Raw genomic sequence first — 18,332 nt, 5'->3', positions numbered from 1 at the left:
GCAGCCTATGGTATGAAGACTATCAGATGTAGACAAGCTGAGAGTGTTCCTGTATGATATCTGAGGCTTGTCTTTATTTGTCTACAATCTGTTAATTTGCTCTTCTTTTTAGGTCATTAGAGTTATTTTTTGCCACAAGCCAGAACAACAGAGAACACTTGGTAGATGGAAAATCCCCACGTCTCTGTCGCAAGTTCTCTTCTCCACCTCCCCTGGCTGTGTCCAGAACGTCCTCCCCAGTGAGGGCTAGAAAGCTGTCTTTGACATCCTCTTTGAACTCAAGGGTTGGAGCCTTGGACCTGACTAATTCCTCATCTTCCAGCAGTCCCACCACCACCACCCACAGCCCCGCTGCGTCCCCGCCACCGCACAATGGTAAAGTACCACTGGATGTTAGCAAGGGGTCTCTCTGTTCCAGAGCAAAGTCAGGGGCCAGAGAAGAGGATGAATCTGGGCCCCATGGAGATCTGTCTAGCAGGCCCAGATGAAATATTCAAAGTGTATTCTCCAGCATCCTGACATGATCACATCCCACGCTTGCAGCTGCCTGCTTCTCTAACATTCCTTCTGGAACCTCAGCTTCTTCTTTTTAAAGCTGTTTTCTTATGTTTGCATAGAAAGTCGGATGCATACAATGCCTGCTGAATAAAGAGCATCCTTTCAGATTCTTGCCCTGGAACAGCAGGCAGCTGTTAGTTTTCCTCATTCTCAATAGTCAAGGCTAGTTGTAGTTAGTCATCAACAGAGGACTGGTAGGAGATTATATTACTGGGAAATTCTTGGATTTTGGCTAAGGCTGATTGACTAATGAGTCTACCATGATACTTTGTCTAAAAGATAAGCCTTGAATGCTCTTGTCCAATCACTTGGGTTCACAATTTTCCCCTCTCCATTGGCTGCATAAAGGTCATGGGGGAGGGGCTGTTTCAGGCTACATTAAAGGCATGGTGAGCCAAATCAAAGCAGAAACTGTTAATTTTTTACGATACAGCCAAATTTTGTTGACTTTATGGTGGGGTTTTACTTTATAGCCCAGGCTGTTCTTCCCAAATTTATAGCAATACTTCTGCTTCTAATTTCTACGGGCTGGGGTTGTAGGCATGAGTCCACCATGTGTGGCTCTAAAATGGTTTTTAGAGTGTGGATTATCACATGGCTTCTGAGCTTACCTTTTATAATGGTTTCCCATTGCCATTCATACAGAATGAAGTGCATTTCTCCTTCCAAGGTCAGCAGATTCCTGAATGTCTCTCTAGAGCATGCTCTTCACACTCTCTCATCTACTAGGCTACAGTTACAACGATCTACTCTTTGTGTCTTCAAAACTCCTTGGTCGTTCCTCTGACAGGACCTTTAAGTCTACCTGCACATACTCCATTAGATTAGTGTGAGCTTGTTCCTCTCAGTATCTTCCATGCCTTGGCCGGTACTTAGCAGGAAGTAAATGGTTATTAAGGAAGGAAGTGAATCACTCAGGGAACTAGTTGAGGGTATTCTAGTATAATAGCTAATATTGACTGTCAATGTTATGAGGTGTAGAGTCTGGAGATGCTTATATGCAGTGTATAGACTGAGTTAAATGATGTGGGAATACCATATAAACTGTAGGCAGCATCACCCCCCAGGGAGCACCAGCATCCATCTCTCTCTGTTTCTTGGCTGTGGACACAAGGTGATGAACTCCCTCACATTCCTACTGCTACAACCTCCCTACTACCATGGGCTGAACCTAGAATCGTGAACTAAAATAAACCCTCTCTTTCTTGGGTTGCTTTTGACAGGTATTTGGTCACAGCAGTAGGAAAAGCAGCAGGTACATTTGCATAGTCTTCTTCAGGGGTTGTGCCCCACAGGGCTCTAAGGGCAGCCTCTTGTATTTAAAACCCAGTGTTATTGTGAAGATTATAAGCACATTTCATAGCTGCATTAGCAAAGAGCTTTCACCCTTTTATATAACTGAGTTACTTATTGATGATAACATAAAAACCAGGCAATAAGTCGGACAGAACTCAGATATCAGGGGAGGGTGCCACCCAGCTGGGGGGCCAGACCGCTGCTTTTCTGCTTGCTTGAAGCTTCTATGCGCTGTCTCCCCCAGATCACTTAAATAAGCTTGCTGGGGGAAGTGTTTAATGGAATTTTAACTGGAGTGGTTGTCATCATGCAAAGTGGCAGCTTTTTTTTTTTTTTAAATAAATTCTTTAAATTGACAAGTGAGCAATTAAGGAGGAAGAAGGGTGAAGATAATTAAAAAGTCATTAAAACAACAAGCTTTGCAAAATCATGGTGAATTCTTTGAAATAACGAGGCAAGGAATAAGTGACAGATGTAACTGGGGTTCTATCCAGCACCAGCATTTGAGCACTTCTGTTGTGGGAAATATTAAAAAGAATCGCCAAGTTCCCACACCGGTGGGCCACATGGCTCCAGCCTGGTGATTTCAATTCAGTGGTCTCTCTAAGCTGGAGCTCTCTTGGCGGATCGCTGTCACCCCACCCCACAATCAGCCACCACAACACCCAGTAATCCAGTAAAACAGAACTCTTGATGGTTATAATTAACAAGTCAGATTTATATATCAATAAATAGTCAGTTCACAAGATGACCACACAATAATTTCAGAGCCAATTGATGATGATACAAGCTGCCCACCTAGATCAGAAAAATTATCCCAATTATTCTATCCCTACATGATATTCATAATTACCTGTGACTATTTAAAACCACATGGGATCAGGATCTTCATCCTGTCCATTTGCCCCCATCTTGGCTTCTTCTCTCCTGAGACGCTGTCTCTGCAACTCTTCGCTCTGCCTCCCTTTTCCCTGTCCAATCACAGTTCTCCTGCTGCACTAACATTTTAATATAATTGGACAGGGAAAATCCTGCCACACACTGCCATGGATGGAGTGACTTGGGCTTATCTTTTATTAGTAGTAGTAGTAGCACTACTACTACTTATTCACTTTACATCCCTCTCAATATCCCCCTCCTGATCACTCTCCCACAATCTTTCCCATATCTCCCTCCCTTTCTCCTCTGAGTGGGTGTGGGCCCCCTGCATATCCTCCTAACCTGGTACATCAAGTCTCTGTGGGGCTAGGCACTTCCTCTCCCACTGAGGCCAGGCAAGGCAGCCTAGCTAGAAGAACATATCTCATGTACAGGTAACAGCTCCTGGGATAGAATAAGACTTGGATTTATCTTAATTCTCTCTGAGGCCACAGTAGCCTGGGCAGTACATGGTGGCTTCTTTCCCCTCTGTTATCAGATTCCACTGAATGGAGAAGAAATCTGTATTCTCTCATCCTTTGCAATCAGCACTTCAGGATCAATGATTTTAGTTTCAGCTTCCTAGCTCCCTTTGGTTGATCTCAGGGCTAGGATGAGGTCTGCTGCCCCATGAATGGTCAGGGCTGTTCTGGAAGCTGAGCAGATACTGTGTGTGCTCCAGTGGTTGGGACAGCTGTATGGGGAAATAGGTTGCTGCCCTATTCTGGCTTTGTGGGGAAAAGGCATGTAATTACAGGGGGGCAGATAGGAGAAGAAAGCAGAAAGGCCGTGAGACTGCATCTGGCTGAGCATGATGAGAGAGTGTCTTTGCTGTGAGTCAAGAGAGCCTGGTGACTTAGTGGAAGGTGGCAGCCAAGCCTGGTTAATGAAGCTGTATGTGAAGGGGTTAGTGAGAGCTCCTTGGAGTGACTTTCCTTCTTGAACATGAACAGCCTTTCCCTGATTTGACACCATGAGCAACCCTGTAAGCAAAACTGTCTAGACTTCCTAAGGTGTCCAAACATTGACTCAGATGAAAACAAAAGTCCTTCTAATGTTTTCTCCTTCCCTCTGTTCTTACTACCCCAATATTTTTTTTAATGACAAAAAGTTGAGTAATCAAAAGCATTCACAACAGATCACTAGAAACTTTTAATCTTGAACAGGATACACAACCGTTGAACAAAGGCTCATTCCTACCTTCCTTCAGCTCTGATAAACACCGTTCTATTTTCTGTTGCTGTAAGACTATTGAAAGTGAAATTACACCATTTTTGGTATTTTGTGATGACTTTCTTCACTTACCTTAGTGGACTTATGGCTCAACTATGTCATATATAAAAGGATTTTTTTAATTTTTAAGGAAAGCACAAGGAACATGAGTGTAAATATCTCTTCAAGATCCTGATCTCAGTTCTCCTGGAAGCACATGTGTGTAAGCATCCACACATACAAGTACACACATACACATGCACAAGCACATATACACACATGCACACATATGCATATACAAACATATACACAAACACACACACACACATATGTACAACATGAACACACACAAGAACACACAGAATACATACATGCACACCCATGAATACATAAACACAAGCAAACACATATGAGCATGCACACATGAACACATATACAAGTTTACACACATAAACACATATGAGCACACAAATGAGCACAGACACATGCATACACATGACTACAAACACACAAGCATACACATGTGCACACATGAGTGCACACACAAGAGCACACACATGAACACACATATGCACACAAGAGCATACTACATAAGAGCACATACATGTATACACATGAGTACATACATACAACCATACACACAAGATCATATACATACACACACAAGAACACATACCTGTATACATACAAGTACTTGTACACACTTGGCCACTGCCTTCTTTAGTTCTGATATTCAAACTATAGCCTTGGAGTGCACAGCATTGGTCTAGAATGCTTAGGGCACTGTTTAGAGTGGGTTACCAATGAACAGTTTTTTGTTTGTTTGTTTGTTTGTTTGTTTGTTTTTTCTTGGAGCAATAAGCTAGAAGACAGATTTAGGGCCTAATCTGTTTGTAGCTGTTATACTATCTAAAACTATGTAAATCATAATCAACAGAAGTTTGTTTTTCCGAGCTTCCAGAAGGCAAGATGTCCTAGAGATGAGCTTTTTTTTTTCTGTGTAGAGTAGTAGAAGTGTAGAAAGCCTCACTTGAGCAAGGGGCGGGGTCAGAGGAAGGAATCTACTCTTTGCAAATAGCATGGTATTTTTATGAGGGTAGATGTTTTGTGACTTAATCATCCTTAAAGGTTCCAACTCTCAGTTGGGCTAGGGATTAATCTTCCAACATAGGGATAGATTCAAACCATAGCCTGAAGAGGTTCTTATAAATGAGAAAAATCTCCTGGGCAGGGCTCCCTGGCTGTTTCAAAGCCCTGACAGCTTATACTCTGATGCTGGCAGATGGAGAAAAGGGACTGGAGGTGTTCATTCCTGCAGCACAGGATTAGCTTAAGAGAAGGCAGAATTACTCTTTCCTACTGGGTTTGCCTCAAACAAATGATTTAGAGTTCATTCTAAGAGTTGGAATCTCTGGATGTTAATAGGTTAGAAGAACTACTCTGCATTTTCAACCCGTGTGCTTTTGGCCTCCCCTTCTGGGCAGGGTAGAAAGTCCAAGGCGTGTGGTTAAAGAGCTGGCTCAGTAAGGCAATACTCTAGAAATGCCTGCACCTCTGCCTCCTGGGCTTTCAGGCACAACTGCCTGCTAGCATAGTTCCCTGCAGCCTGGTATCCAGAGCTCTTTATGTTTCCATTCCCTTTCCCTTTCTGTAGCTGTTTCCAATGTCTTTTCATATGTTTACGTCTCATTTACTCCTGAAAGCATTCAAGGTAGTAGTCAACCAGACACTCCTGAATTAAAAATAAAATAGGTAAAGAAATCAGGCGCTGGAGGAAGGGTGGAAAGTTACACGAGGATAGGGGTTACATAGTCTTCTGTGTAGTCCTCTGAGCCCTGGAGTCCTTGACTTTGCTTCTGAGTTTCTTATTTGACAGAATGGAGGCAGACAGGAGAGCAGTTATGTGGTTCACACTGAAAGCACAGGACAGCTTATCTGAGCAGGTTCATCTTTCCTGGCTTGGACTTGATAAATGGATCTCCACAGTAAAAGGCTTGGAAGTAAAACTGCTGTCATGGTGGCCCTGTGGGCATTCTTCTGAACAGATAAGACAGATCCATTACAGACTCAGTTTTTACTCTGTACTGGTGTATGGGCCATGTTGATCACAAATAGCTTCATGGGAGATAAGGTTGAACTCTGAGGCATCAGCCTGATGAGTCAGAGCGTGTGTGGAGATGTACACTTGCACATGAGTGTACGCAGATACAGGTGACATATATGTAAGTCAGGGGTGCTGCTCTGTTCCCTTTGCTGTCCAGTCCTGAAAAATTGCAAAAGGCAGGGAGATGGAAGGCTCAGACCAGACCAATCTTTAATTTGAAAGATGTTTGCATGTGATTTGCATAATATTAAGAGTCAAAACATCTGGCAAACTTGAATAAGACTCCAGTGCCAAGAGCTGCTACATTTTTTTTTTTTTTGCTTTGCACTTCAGAATCCAGCCCCACACAATCTCACTGTGTAACACCAGCTTTGTCCATGGCATCCACAGAGAGCATAGGTGGATGCCACCCAGTTTTAGGGTAAACTCATTCAAATGCTGGCCACCATTGCCTAATCTCACTGTCACTACAGTGATAATTTTGTAATAGTTCAAGCAAACTTTAAATGGCATGAATAAAAATAAGAGAAATAGGAAATATCCCTCAAAATATACAGGGCAATAATTTTTTAGAGATAAAAAATGCAACTTAATCTTTCTACAACCCAGTCTCCAAATCTAGTCTAGACTCATCTAATGGCCACCACTGCCTTCCTGTCCCATGAGGCCCATCCCTGCTTTTTAATTCCCCCAAATGTTTCTAAAAAACTAACCAGTTAGAAATGTATCAATGATGATGGGTTCTCAATGAAAATCAATCCAATGGCAAGCAAGACAGGAACGGAGAGCCCAACGGCTGCCAGCACAGCTGCTGTTCCTTACCTAACCGGGTTCGCTCAGACCATGATTATGCAATTCACCCACCCAAGTGTGGTTGCACAGCCCACAGCACCAGAGCTGTTTCCCTGTTCTTAGGTTTGAAAATTGCCTGCGTGGAGGCTGAAAGTGCTCCTGATTTTAGCATTTGTTTTGAGCCCACATCTGCCTACTTGTCCTGTAGGCAAAGCTGTTTGCATAGTGCTTGGCTGGGAGTGAGCAAGCCAGAAAGAAGTGCTTGCCTACTCTACAGGAACGGTGGGGCTTCTTCTGTGTTAGCCTACAGTTATCCATTGGGTTCCTGCTCTTTCAGGACATCAAAGTCCTGTTTAGTTCTCTCGGTCAATACATTGTTGTATTTTGTTGCTGCAGACTGAAGGGTTCCTCTTCGCAGATGAATGAATGTGTGCTTGAATTGAACCAAGGATTTGTACTTGATATTCTACTCTTCTTCCACAACAGATGCTTCTCATTACTGAACTTTGAAGAAGCTATTTAGAAAATAATAAAACTAACAGCTAAGCACTGTTTTTTTAAGCCTCTTGCCAGCTTTACTGTAATGATGTCATTCAGGAAAAGATTCTAAGCACTTCTTTTCTCTGTCATCTTTCAAAAGATCAAAATCATGGCCATAATTATAAGGGAGTAAATAATATGAAAGTTTAAAAATAGCTTTACATGAAATCATTATGTTTTTTAAATGTTTGTTGAGTAAAACCTTGAATGGTGAGATAGGGAAGTAGCTTAGTTGACTGGGATAAAATATTAGTGGAAATGGCACTAAAATGTAATCACTATGAGTCAATTAAGGAGCTGATTAAAAAGCAAAAGAGGACCTATTGGACACACATTAATTTTTAGTTCTACTTTCTTTTGGAATAATATACATGCTATTGTTGTATCTAAATAAGAAACCGGGGAAGGAATTTAGAAGCATCGTCTTTGTAGTCCTGACTACAGTCTCAGAAAGACACATCTTCATTCTGGGACTATCAGCTATCTCCCCAAGACACGCATCAGCTTAAACTTTCTACAGCTCATTGAAAAAGTTTCACTCGGACTGGAGATGTAGTTTAGAGGCCCAGCTCTTGCCTAACTTTAACAATACTTATCTAAAACAAAACAAAACCAAAAATCTAAGATAGAAAGAAAGGAAGAAAGAAAGGAAGGAAGGAAGGAAGGAAGGAAGGAAGGAAGGAAGAAAGAAAGAAGGAAGGAAAGAAAGAAAGAAAGAAAGAGAGAGAGAAAGAAAGAAAGAAATTTCACTTGCTTACTAGTGATGTGCAGCCCTGCCTAGCTAGTCCATACACCTTTTGAGGGTAAGAGAGAATAGCTCTGTGTCCAAAAGTGTGGTTGTTAGCCATTGGTGGCTACTAAGCATTGAAATGACTAGTGCTAGAGGGGAGTTAGAGTGTGGTTTTAATTTCAGTTCATATAAATTTGCCACACACCCAAGTTTGGTTAATGCTACCATGTGGGGGAAATGAATGTCTAGATCCTAGCAAACCTTCTTTGGGATTCCCGAGACAGAGGGCTAGAGATCAAACTTTGACTGCTTTAGCAGCCATCCTAGGTAAAGAAGAAATCCTAAATTTGATTCCAATTTATTTTCTAATCTGAAAAAGTTCATTGTTCTGTTTCAAGAAAAGCTATTCTGAAAGGCAGGAGACCTATTGCACACTTTGGGTTCTCTTTAACCTCTTGTTGCCCTGGACAGAGGGGAGAGTTAAGGTTAGCCTACAGATTGGACACGATCAGTAGATCTTTAGCCTAGGTAGTGATGATTAGTGTGTCCTTAGTAATTTATGTTCTTAATGTTCTGCTGGGAAGAATAACTTGATTTTATGGGAAAGCACTTTAAATGTGTAAGCCAGTCTGAAATGTGTATGGTCGGTGGAGAAATTTGCATTTCCATGCCTGAGTTTGCCAAGGCACTCTTGCACGCACGGCCCGGGTAACATCCCTGTGTTTTCCAGCAGCTGTCCTGGAGTCTGCACCAGCTGATAAAGCAGGAGACTCTGCAGACATGTCGCCTTGTAGATCCCCCACGACTCCCCGGCACCTCCGATATCGCCAACCTGGAGGTAAGAGCTCAGACAAGGATTTGGAAAAAGAAAAGTCGTCTTGGACTTCTAGATCAGTATGCTGCTTGGTTATAATATTACCTAATGGAACATTACTTACAAAGATTAACTAAGCTTACCACAGCCTAGTCTCCAAATCCATTCTAGGCTCACCTAATGGCCCCCAGAGCCCTCCTGTCCTTCTGCTAGGCCATCTCTGCTTTTTTTCTTCCCCCAAGAAACAAACAAACAACTAACAACAACAAACTAACAAAGATGAACTAATCTTTATAATTAATATTACATTAGGTAATATTATAACTAATATTACATAGGTAACATTACATAGGTCCAAGAAATAGAAATATCAATGATCAGGAAGCCTACTTTTAGTCTGACTAATATTGCTAATTCTGATATTGTAATGTGTTCTGTGCAGAAAAAGAGAATAAAGTGTCCATCTTGGGGCATGGGCAGTTGGGAGATCAGCATCCCTACTTATATGATTCCATGGTTGGTTTTAAAACATAACAAATATCTACTAGTTGAGAGAGAGACAGCTCAAAAAGCAGAAAAACTTTATCTCTCAATTTTCTGTCTCTACTGCTCAAATAAATATCCAGATAAGAGTTATTTTGAAATGGCCCCTTTTCCCTGGCCCCTTTCAATGCTGACTATTTTGAGTCAGGAGAGAAAATTATGGAACCAGATTCACTCCACGAGACCCAAGCCAAGTGGAGAGGTTGTTTTTGTCCCTTACTCTCAGACCTCAGCTGTGGCATGTTAGCAAAAGATGAAAGGCTGTGTCTTAAGAAGTCACTGCCACTGTGGCCCACCCTCTTTATAGAAGCTGTCATTGTCAGCCCAGAGCACGGGCCTTAAGCTGGATTCCTGGCCTGCTACCAATCACCTTGCCATTTGGGTGGTCCTGGCAAACGAATGCAGCCTACTAGGTTTTCCTATCTTGTCACATGACTGCCATGGAATCAGATAGATCTCTCCACTATTCCTAATGCCCTGATCAATACAGGACCTGAAACGTCACTTGGTAAGTGCCTTGGTGGCCTTCCTTGGATTTATTGCCACCTGGAAGAGATTGTGGTCAGATTCTACAGAAAATTTGGGAGAGTTAAATACTGTTCACCCTGTCACTCTTAGAGCTTAGCTTTATAGCCATGTGTGTGTTCACATATAAAATTTTAATTTATGTAAGGATTGAATATTTATTCTTTGTCACAGAGACTTGAGAACAGAAGGAATAACCTACAACATGGGATAAGATAGTGGCTACAAATAGGAGAGAGTATCACACATTTTCTTATTGTGCAGCCAATATCTTGCTTGTTTACTAATATATTTGCCAACTGTTTTTATGTTTGGGAACTTTGTGAAACTCTTTATTTCATCTGTCTATCTACCTATCCATTCATAAATAAACTGTTCATTCACCTATCCATCTATCCTGTATATCATCTATGTATCTATGTATCTATCAATCATCTATTTATCGATCTATCACCTACCTATCAATATCTATCTATCTCTATCTATCTATCTATCTATCTATCTCTCTCTCTCTCTATCTATCTATCTATCTATCTATCTATCTATCTATCTATCTATCTATCTATCATCTCTTGAATATACATCAATTATTTATTCATCCATCATATTTATTACCCATCTATTTACTTATCTATTTATAGAATGAATATTAAAATTCAGAAGCAAGCTACTCAGTACTTTTTAGATCAGAATCCTGGCATACTGTTTTCTCTAAAAGCCTGGGAGAAAACAATCCCATCTGGCCACAGCATTAGGAAATGCTGTGTGACTAGAACGGTCTGAGACGTGAAAGCTGCTTCAGAGGCTGCTCATTACGTCCTTTCAATTCAAACAATTAAATGCTTAACATTGCATTCTTTTATTTACTGGGAAGGGTGTGTATATGTACCATGGTATGCATATAGACAAACCATGCAGATTACAAGCTATGGGAGTTGGCTTTGTCCTTCCAGCATACCGCCACTGGGGACTGAACCTGAGTTCAATAATCTGATTTAGATTAACAGGTTTGGCACTAAGCAGCCTTGAGAAAGTGTGTGTATGTGTGTGTGTGTGTGTGTGCACGCGTGTGCGCCTGTGTGTGTACCTGTGTGTGTTCCTGCACATGCATGTGTGGAGGCTAAAGGTGGATATCGTGTGTCTCTCTCTGTTCCTCTGTGCCTTCTGTTTTGAACTAGGACCTCTCACTGAACCTGAAATGCACTAATTTGATGGACTGGGGGACCACGTAGTTCTAGAGCTCTATCTGTCTGTCCCGTTGCTGGGGTTCTAGGTGTGTGCTGTCAGGCTGGCGTTTTTGAGTGGCTGCTAGAGAGCCTAACTCAGTTCATCATGCTTTTGCAGCAAACATTTCACCCACCGAGGCACCCACAGCCATATATCCTTTCTATTTTACATGGGCTACACTTAATTCATCCTTCCTGGGGCATGGGATCAAACCAAAGGCCTTACACACACTTAACAAACACTCAGGCATTAAACTGATAAAGAATTTGTACAGAAAACATGATGTAGCATCTTCTTTTTTTTTTTTTTTTTTTTTTTTTTTTTTTTTTTTTTTTTTTTTGAGACAGGGTTTCTCTCTGTAGCCCCGGCTGTCCCGGTACTCACTCTGTAGACCAGGCTGGCCTCGAACTCGGAAATCCGCCTGCCTCTGCCTCCCAAGTGCTAGGATTAAAGGCGTGCGCCACCACCGCCCGGCTGTAGCATCTTCTTAAAATAGTTTTATGTTGCAATATAATTCATTTAACACAAAATTATTCTTTTTAAAATATGTAGTTCACTGGGTTTTATATATCCAAAAATCCAGGCAGCCATGACTATGGATTAATTTTAGGACATTTTCATTACCTAAAAGAAATCTTATAGTCATCAACAAACTCTCACACTTCTGCCTACCCCATAAACCACTAATCTATGATCTGTGTGTTTGGATTCACCCATCCTAGACATTTAGAGAATCATCCAGTGGGGCACCTTTAAAACTGGCTTTTCCACTTAGCAAATGCTTCATCCATTTTATAGTATATGTCAAAACTTCATTCCCTTCTATGATGGAATATTATCTTTTCAAACCTATCTATCAGCAGATAGGCATTGGATAGTTTCTAATTTTTCACTACTGTGAGTATTGCTTCTGTGAATATCCATGTACAACTTTTTGCATGGATGTGTGTCTTAGTTTACTGTACACCTAGAATGGCATTTGATTATTAACAAGCACAGCATGGTTCCTGGCTTGGACCCAACCATCCATCCAATACAGGTATTGAACTGAGAATATTCACCACAGAATATCACCTGTATGCCTCACCATTACATTCCATTTCTTTCTTTTTTAAATAACCAGGACAGGTAGCTGACAGCACCCACTGCTCTGTGTCACCTGCTTCTGCTTTTGCGATCGCCACAGCTGCAGCGGGACATGGGAGTCCACCGGGTGAGTCTTGAACCAGTGGCCTTTGCCTGTCAGGGTCTTGATGACTATGGAGAAGTCCAGTCGTTCATAGTGTTGGTAAATGAACCCAGAGGAACTTAGACTAAATGAAACAATCTGGACACAAAAACTAAAGGCTGCATGATGTCACTTATATTTGGAATATAAAGGAGTTGAACTCATGGAACCAGAGAGCAGAATAGAGGAGACAGGGGACAAGGGTAAGGTCTGAGGAGACTAAGGAGACACCAGTTGCATAGTACAAAGGTTCAGTTACATTGGATGATAAACTCTGGGGAGCTACTATGCAGTCTGGTAACCATGGTTAATAATGATGATGATGATAAAATAATAAATTAATATTAAAGTCCTAGAGAATGTATTTTAAAATCCTTATCTCAAAAAGTAAATAATAGATATATTAATGAGCTTGGTTTTATCACTCCAACACCACACACATACACACATCATGTCATGCCCTAACAACCTGAAATAATAATAAGTAGTTAAAAAAAACACCGTCAAGTGAGTCTCATATGTTTGATCTTTGGATGGTGCTTCTGAGAAATTCTGTGTCTGAGGAGAAATGTTACTATCCCTGTGTTGTTTTATGCTATTCTTCTGCCTTTGTGCCACATGGCTAAGACATGTTTCCTCTTCCTCTCAGTCTGAAGCATGTGCAAGATGTAGGGAGACTTGTGGAGCGGGGAGCCTCAAGCCACCTGGTGCCTCACTGACATTTGCTTAATGACTCCTTCAGAATGGTTGCATTCTAAGTTTTGGGGGCAAAGAAAATATAATAAAAATAAAATTACAGTGCTTTAATAGGTGAAATTATGTTTATTATCTATGTCCTTTCCCTCACAGGCAGAGGACATGATGTTAGGATAAATCTGCAATTGCCTTAAGTAGACCCATTGCTGTGTCTGTGTGATCTTCCCTAGTAGGTCTAATCATGATTTGCAGAGCTAGGAGAACAGATCTACTTTATTAACCCCTGCCACTGACCACAAAGGGGCCTCTTACCAGGCCCTATGAACCTGTCTTTATAATAGGAACTGGCAGAAAATATGTGTGGGTTGGTTCTAAATCGATAAACAAAGAGATATGTTCATTAGACAGCATAGGTGGAGAGTGGGAGATTATTTTCTGTCTCTCATCTAAATAGAGATCTTAGAGACTTGCCAACAAACTCATGGTTCAGCATACATGTCACTAGATGTGTCAAGGGTTGCTCTTTGTCTCAAATATTCTTTAAATGTTACCCCAAAGGCTCCATCAGCATGGAAGAAAACAGCCTGTAATGATTAAATCTTGATAAGCCTGTCAAGTTTCCACGTGCACTGAAAAAGCCTATTTTGGTTTTATGTTTGTATTTTCACTTTTATTTATTATTTTTAGAACATGGAGCCTGCCCTGTCCTCAGATGAGAATATCTTTTCCTTCCATACCCTGCTGTCTTGGCTTGCCTGAGTCCACCCCTGTTCTCATCCAGAGAACGCAGACCTTGCCTCCTCAAGCTTGGAACTTACACTGACCTCTCTTGAAGAGTGTGGCAACCTTTGGGGAGATGTTTATATGCCTCTGTGGACATGGCTGCATCATCAGACCTGCATCACTCTGCTCCCCATTCTCTCTGCTTACCACGCCACACTGGCAAAGACCCACTTCTCTCACAGGAGCGCATCTACTGCAGAAGTCTTATCAGCCTGAGCTTCCCCCCATTAAACACCCCACATATGCTGTCTGTCTTTGCTGCATTTTCCCATCAATACCACTATTTCACACTCTCTCTATTTGATCAATTTTTCTTGCTTATTATTTATTTCTTCAATGGATATAAAATCACAGAGGCAGAAATTTTTTTCTTGCCTGTATACTACAATATCCTCAATAGCTTGAGTAGTATTGTATGTAGAGTAAACAATGACTGTTCAGTCCATCCCAGTGACTGGTTCCTCCTATGTGCAATTATTTACACTCAGTTCACACCCAGAAGATCGCGTAGCTGCCTGTACATTCTTGGTGCTGTGCTGTTTTAAGTTGTAGGATGTTGTTATTTTTGCGATCCTTTCTAGGATAAAAGGGTTTGTCTGTTTCTCCAGATGTCTGGGGAAATGATCTATGTCACTCTATGGCAGTCCAGTGAGTGTCTCCCCATGAGGGTCAGCTGTGCTTGGTTTCACTGGTGTGGATACACCACAGCTCTGAGCTGAGCATGTGGTGGGCTCCTAAGGCATTGTCAAGTTGATACTGATGTGGCTGAAGAGTTCTCCCCACTGTCTTGACTCATAAATTCTTGAGGCATAACTGAGCAGGAGGCCCCAGGTCATGGAGTGAGGGCTGCAGATCTGAAGGCAAGGGCTAACTCACCTGCTACGGCTCATGTTGTGTAGTCAGCAAGACCTGATATCATGTATAAGCATCCACCAAAGCAGGCATTCTCTCCTCCCAAACAGGACAACCATTGAGGATCTCTAGCTTAGAGCCGGTCAGAGATGGGTCCAAATTTTGTGGGAATACCTGATGCTTACATAGCCTGAGAAGACTCACTCAAGAAAAGGCATTCAAATGTCCAGATAAAAACATTTAAGGCCAGACATGGTAGCAATAACACCTTTGGTCCCAGCTCTTGAGATTCAGAAGTAGATGAATCTCTGTGAGTTTCAGAGTATCCTAGTATACATAAAGAGGTCCAGGGCTACACAGTGAGATCCTGTTTAAAAACATAAGCAACAAGAAATACGAAGACAAATCTCTGATGTACTTTCCAAGGCTTTTAAAATAAAGAGGCCATGAAGATTGAGCTTTGTGGCCTTCCTTGTGAATTTGCTTTTCACTTGGCTATGGCTTGAATATGAGTCAGGTCCCCTAAAAAACGTGCTAACTGGGGGAGCGGTAGCCTTATAAAAGGTTCTTAACTAATTGGGGGTGTCCCATCAAAAGGGACTGTGAAGCCCTGCCAGTCCCCTTCTTTCTCTCTTCTATATCATGCTATTTGTTTCTCCAGGTACTACCCATCTGTAGCTGTAACGACAGTTACAGGAAATCTGCACTCTGGGCTGGAGGTTAGAGTACTGATGACTTGCAGCCAGTTGTCCCCCATGTTTCTTCCATGTTAATCCATAGTTGGATGATATAATGGAAAACAGCTATAAGCTCAACACAGTTGGCCCAACATTCAGACTCCTGTGGAAATTAGTTGGGTTAACTGGCTGTGGTGCCTAGAGAGAATCGCGTGTACAGTCACTTTGGTTTTCTTTTATAGTGTCAGATTATTCAGAGTCTGCCTGCCACAGTGCTTGACTCTGCGGTCCTTCTTTAACTCTGTATAAGCTTGTGAGACACGTGACAGGGTCCTGGTGTTATTTCAAGGCACTTGCTCAAATATTAGAGCTCTGTGTGAAGCAGAAATTAAGCATACATTGCAGATGGTTGCTGATATAGGGAACCTGTGGATGGAGCTGGGAAATAGGACATGAACAGAAGTCAAATACAATGAATAAACACAGCAAGGCACAGACCCTGAACCTGAAGCCATTATCACATGGCCTAAAATGAAATATGGAAAGTGGATTGTTTTTTTCTGGGAGTGGCAAGAATGGCCACAGAGGTACTACAGTGAGCTCTTGAGAATCTGTGGGCAGATTTATGTTTCACAATTCTGTGCAAGCCAAAGTAAGTTAGCACAGTAGAGGAATGGTTGAGTGCATTTGTAGGGAGGTTAGTGGCACACACAGTTGTTTTGGAAATAGTGGACCTGTTACCAGCAATTACCTGGTACAAGTAGATGGTTCCTATTCTGTTTCCTCATTTGTGTCCTCCTAAGGCAGTAGAGCTGAATTTGTGTAATTGGGTTTGGAGAAGTTTTTAAAAAATACTAATACCTGGCCCTAGACTTGGAGATTCTGTCTTGTTTAGTCCTGAGAATCAGTGTATTTAGAACAGGTGATGTATTATGGATCCAAGGTGGAAAAAAATAAAACCCACAATTGTATGTGTGAATACATGTATGTGTGTGTACATATATGTAAATATTTTACTGAGTCACCTAAAAGTGAAATATGAATGCTTCCAAATTCCATTATGAATTTTGATGTAAATGGATTTTGTAACTGTGAGTAGCTCATAGGGAATACAGCTCTGAAATGATTAGTAATCCTAACCCACCTCTCTAGGCCATTTGGAAGCTATGCCCAGATTTCATTCTACTCTCTAACATATTTTGTGTATTTGATATCTTAGATGAAGGGCATGTCTGGTAGATTGGACACAGGCAGAGAGAAGCTGAGTTCCGTGTGAGCCACAGCAGGTAATTGACTTAACCTCTGTGGGCCGGAGTTTCTCCTGGCTGAGGCTAGAGAGCAGCACTAGTACATCCATGTGTTCTCGAGATGTGGTCCCTGCATTGCAGTATCAGCAGCATCACTTGGGGGCTGATCAGGGATACATGTTTCTGGACCAGAGAGATGGCCCGGTGGGTACAGGCCCTTGCTGCCAAGGCTGATGAGCTGAATTCTGTCTCAGAAACCCACATGGTAGAAGGAGAGAATCAGCTCCTATAGTTTGTCTAAGTTGACCACTCAGGATGCCATGGCATGTGTGCGTGACACACAAATACATAGATACGTGTGATTATTAAGGTCACACAAGTTCTTGGACCACACATGAGTCCCACTAGGAAGACACATTGAGAGTGCATTCTAACCCCAGCATTTTAACAAGCTCATCAGCAGCTTCCTCTATGTAGTGAAGTGTGAGATCATTGAACTAGCATAATGTCTAAACCCTTCCTCAATTAAAATTCTATGACCATATTATTTGTAGTGGAATATAGACAGAAACTTAGCTACCTCTTTCTAGACTTTGGATACAATCCTACTTTATCTTACATGGAACACAAAGTTTATTTTAATGATATCTGAGTTGGAATTTTAAATTCTCACATTCCTTAATATTTAAAATATGGTAGGTTGACTAAAGCTCTTCACTAGAAGTTGTTCTTAATCTGAAGGTAATACAAACTGTTGTGTATTTTTTTATAACAGACTTAATGAACTGTAACTCATAAATGTACAACTCACTTACTTAAAATATATACCTCAAGGTGGCAAGATAACAAAATGGGTAAAAAGAGTCACCGCCAAGCCATCACCTGATGACCTGAGTTGGATTCCTAGAAAACACGTGGTGGAAGAGAGGAGACTTCTGAAACTTGTCCTGGGACCTCCACACATGTGCTGTGGCACTTGCATACGCTTGCAATTATGTGCACTACTATATGCACACACACACATATGTACACACAAATAAATGTAATAAATTTGCAGACCAATTAATTTTAGTATATTCTCAGAATAGTGCAACAATCAGTACAATAATTTTCAGAAATTTTTCCATCAGCCCTTGTCCCCATTGGCAGTTTCTCTTCGCCTGTCTCTTCCTCCAGTTTCTCTGAGTTGCTGATATCTTTCCTGTGTCTATAAATTAACCCATTCTGGACACTTTTTATAAAAGAAATCAAGCAACATGTCACTTTTTGTCTGGCTTTGTTTACTTAGTACAATGTTTTGGAGGCTTTTCCATTTGCTTGCAGCATGTACCAGCCACTTCTATTCTTTGGTGTGGATATATCATATTCTACTTATTCATCCACTGGTTTTTTACTACTATGAATGAAATGATACTGACACCAACATTTGCCGATATGTGGATGCATGTTTTCATCTCATTTTGAGAACATGTCTAAATATTGAATTACTGGGTTGTAAGATTATGGTTTCATGAGACTCAGTTGTAGCCCGCGCGGTCCTCTCGCTGGGAAGAAGACACGCGGACACACTAGGTTCCTTCTGCAGCAACG

At 41.4% G+C, this 18,332-nt stretch overlaps 1 protein-coding gene across 4 annotated transcripts in view; it reads left to right on the top strand.

Moving 5' to 3' along the window:
* The window catches only part of Rasgrf2 (Ras protein specific guanine nucleotide releasing factor 2), a 232,163-nt gene that overhangs the window by 127,197 nt on the left and 86,634 nt on the right, over nucleotides 1–18,332 (top strand). For 3 of the 4 annotated variants that reach the window (XM_031359985.1, XM_031359983.1, XM_031359986.1), the window contains exons 15-17: nucleotides 113–375; nucleotides 8,881–8,988; nucleotides 12,383–12,472. In XM_031359985.1, the coding sequence (XP_031215845.1) occupies nucleotides 113–375; nucleotides 8,881–8,988; nucleotides 12,383–12,472 (461 nt within the window). The remainder of the gene's footprint in view (nucleotides 1–112; nucleotides 376–8,880; nucleotides 8,989–12,382; nucleotides 12,473–18,332) is intronic. The other variant, XM_031359984.1, reaches the window with a different exon arrangement.

The sequence above is a fragment of the Mastomys coucha genome, unplaced genomic scaffold (genome assembly GCF_008632895.1).
Source record: "Mastomys coucha isolate ucsf_1 unplaced genomic scaffold, UCSF_Mcou_1 pScaffold8, whole genome shotgun sequence".
Lineage (NCBI taxonomy): Eukaryota > Metazoa > Chordata > Mammalia > Rodentia > Muridae > Mastomys > Mastomys coucha.
The sequence above is the reverse complement of the archived record's forward strand: the minus strand, read 5'-3'. Positions and strand labels throughout refer to the sequence as shown.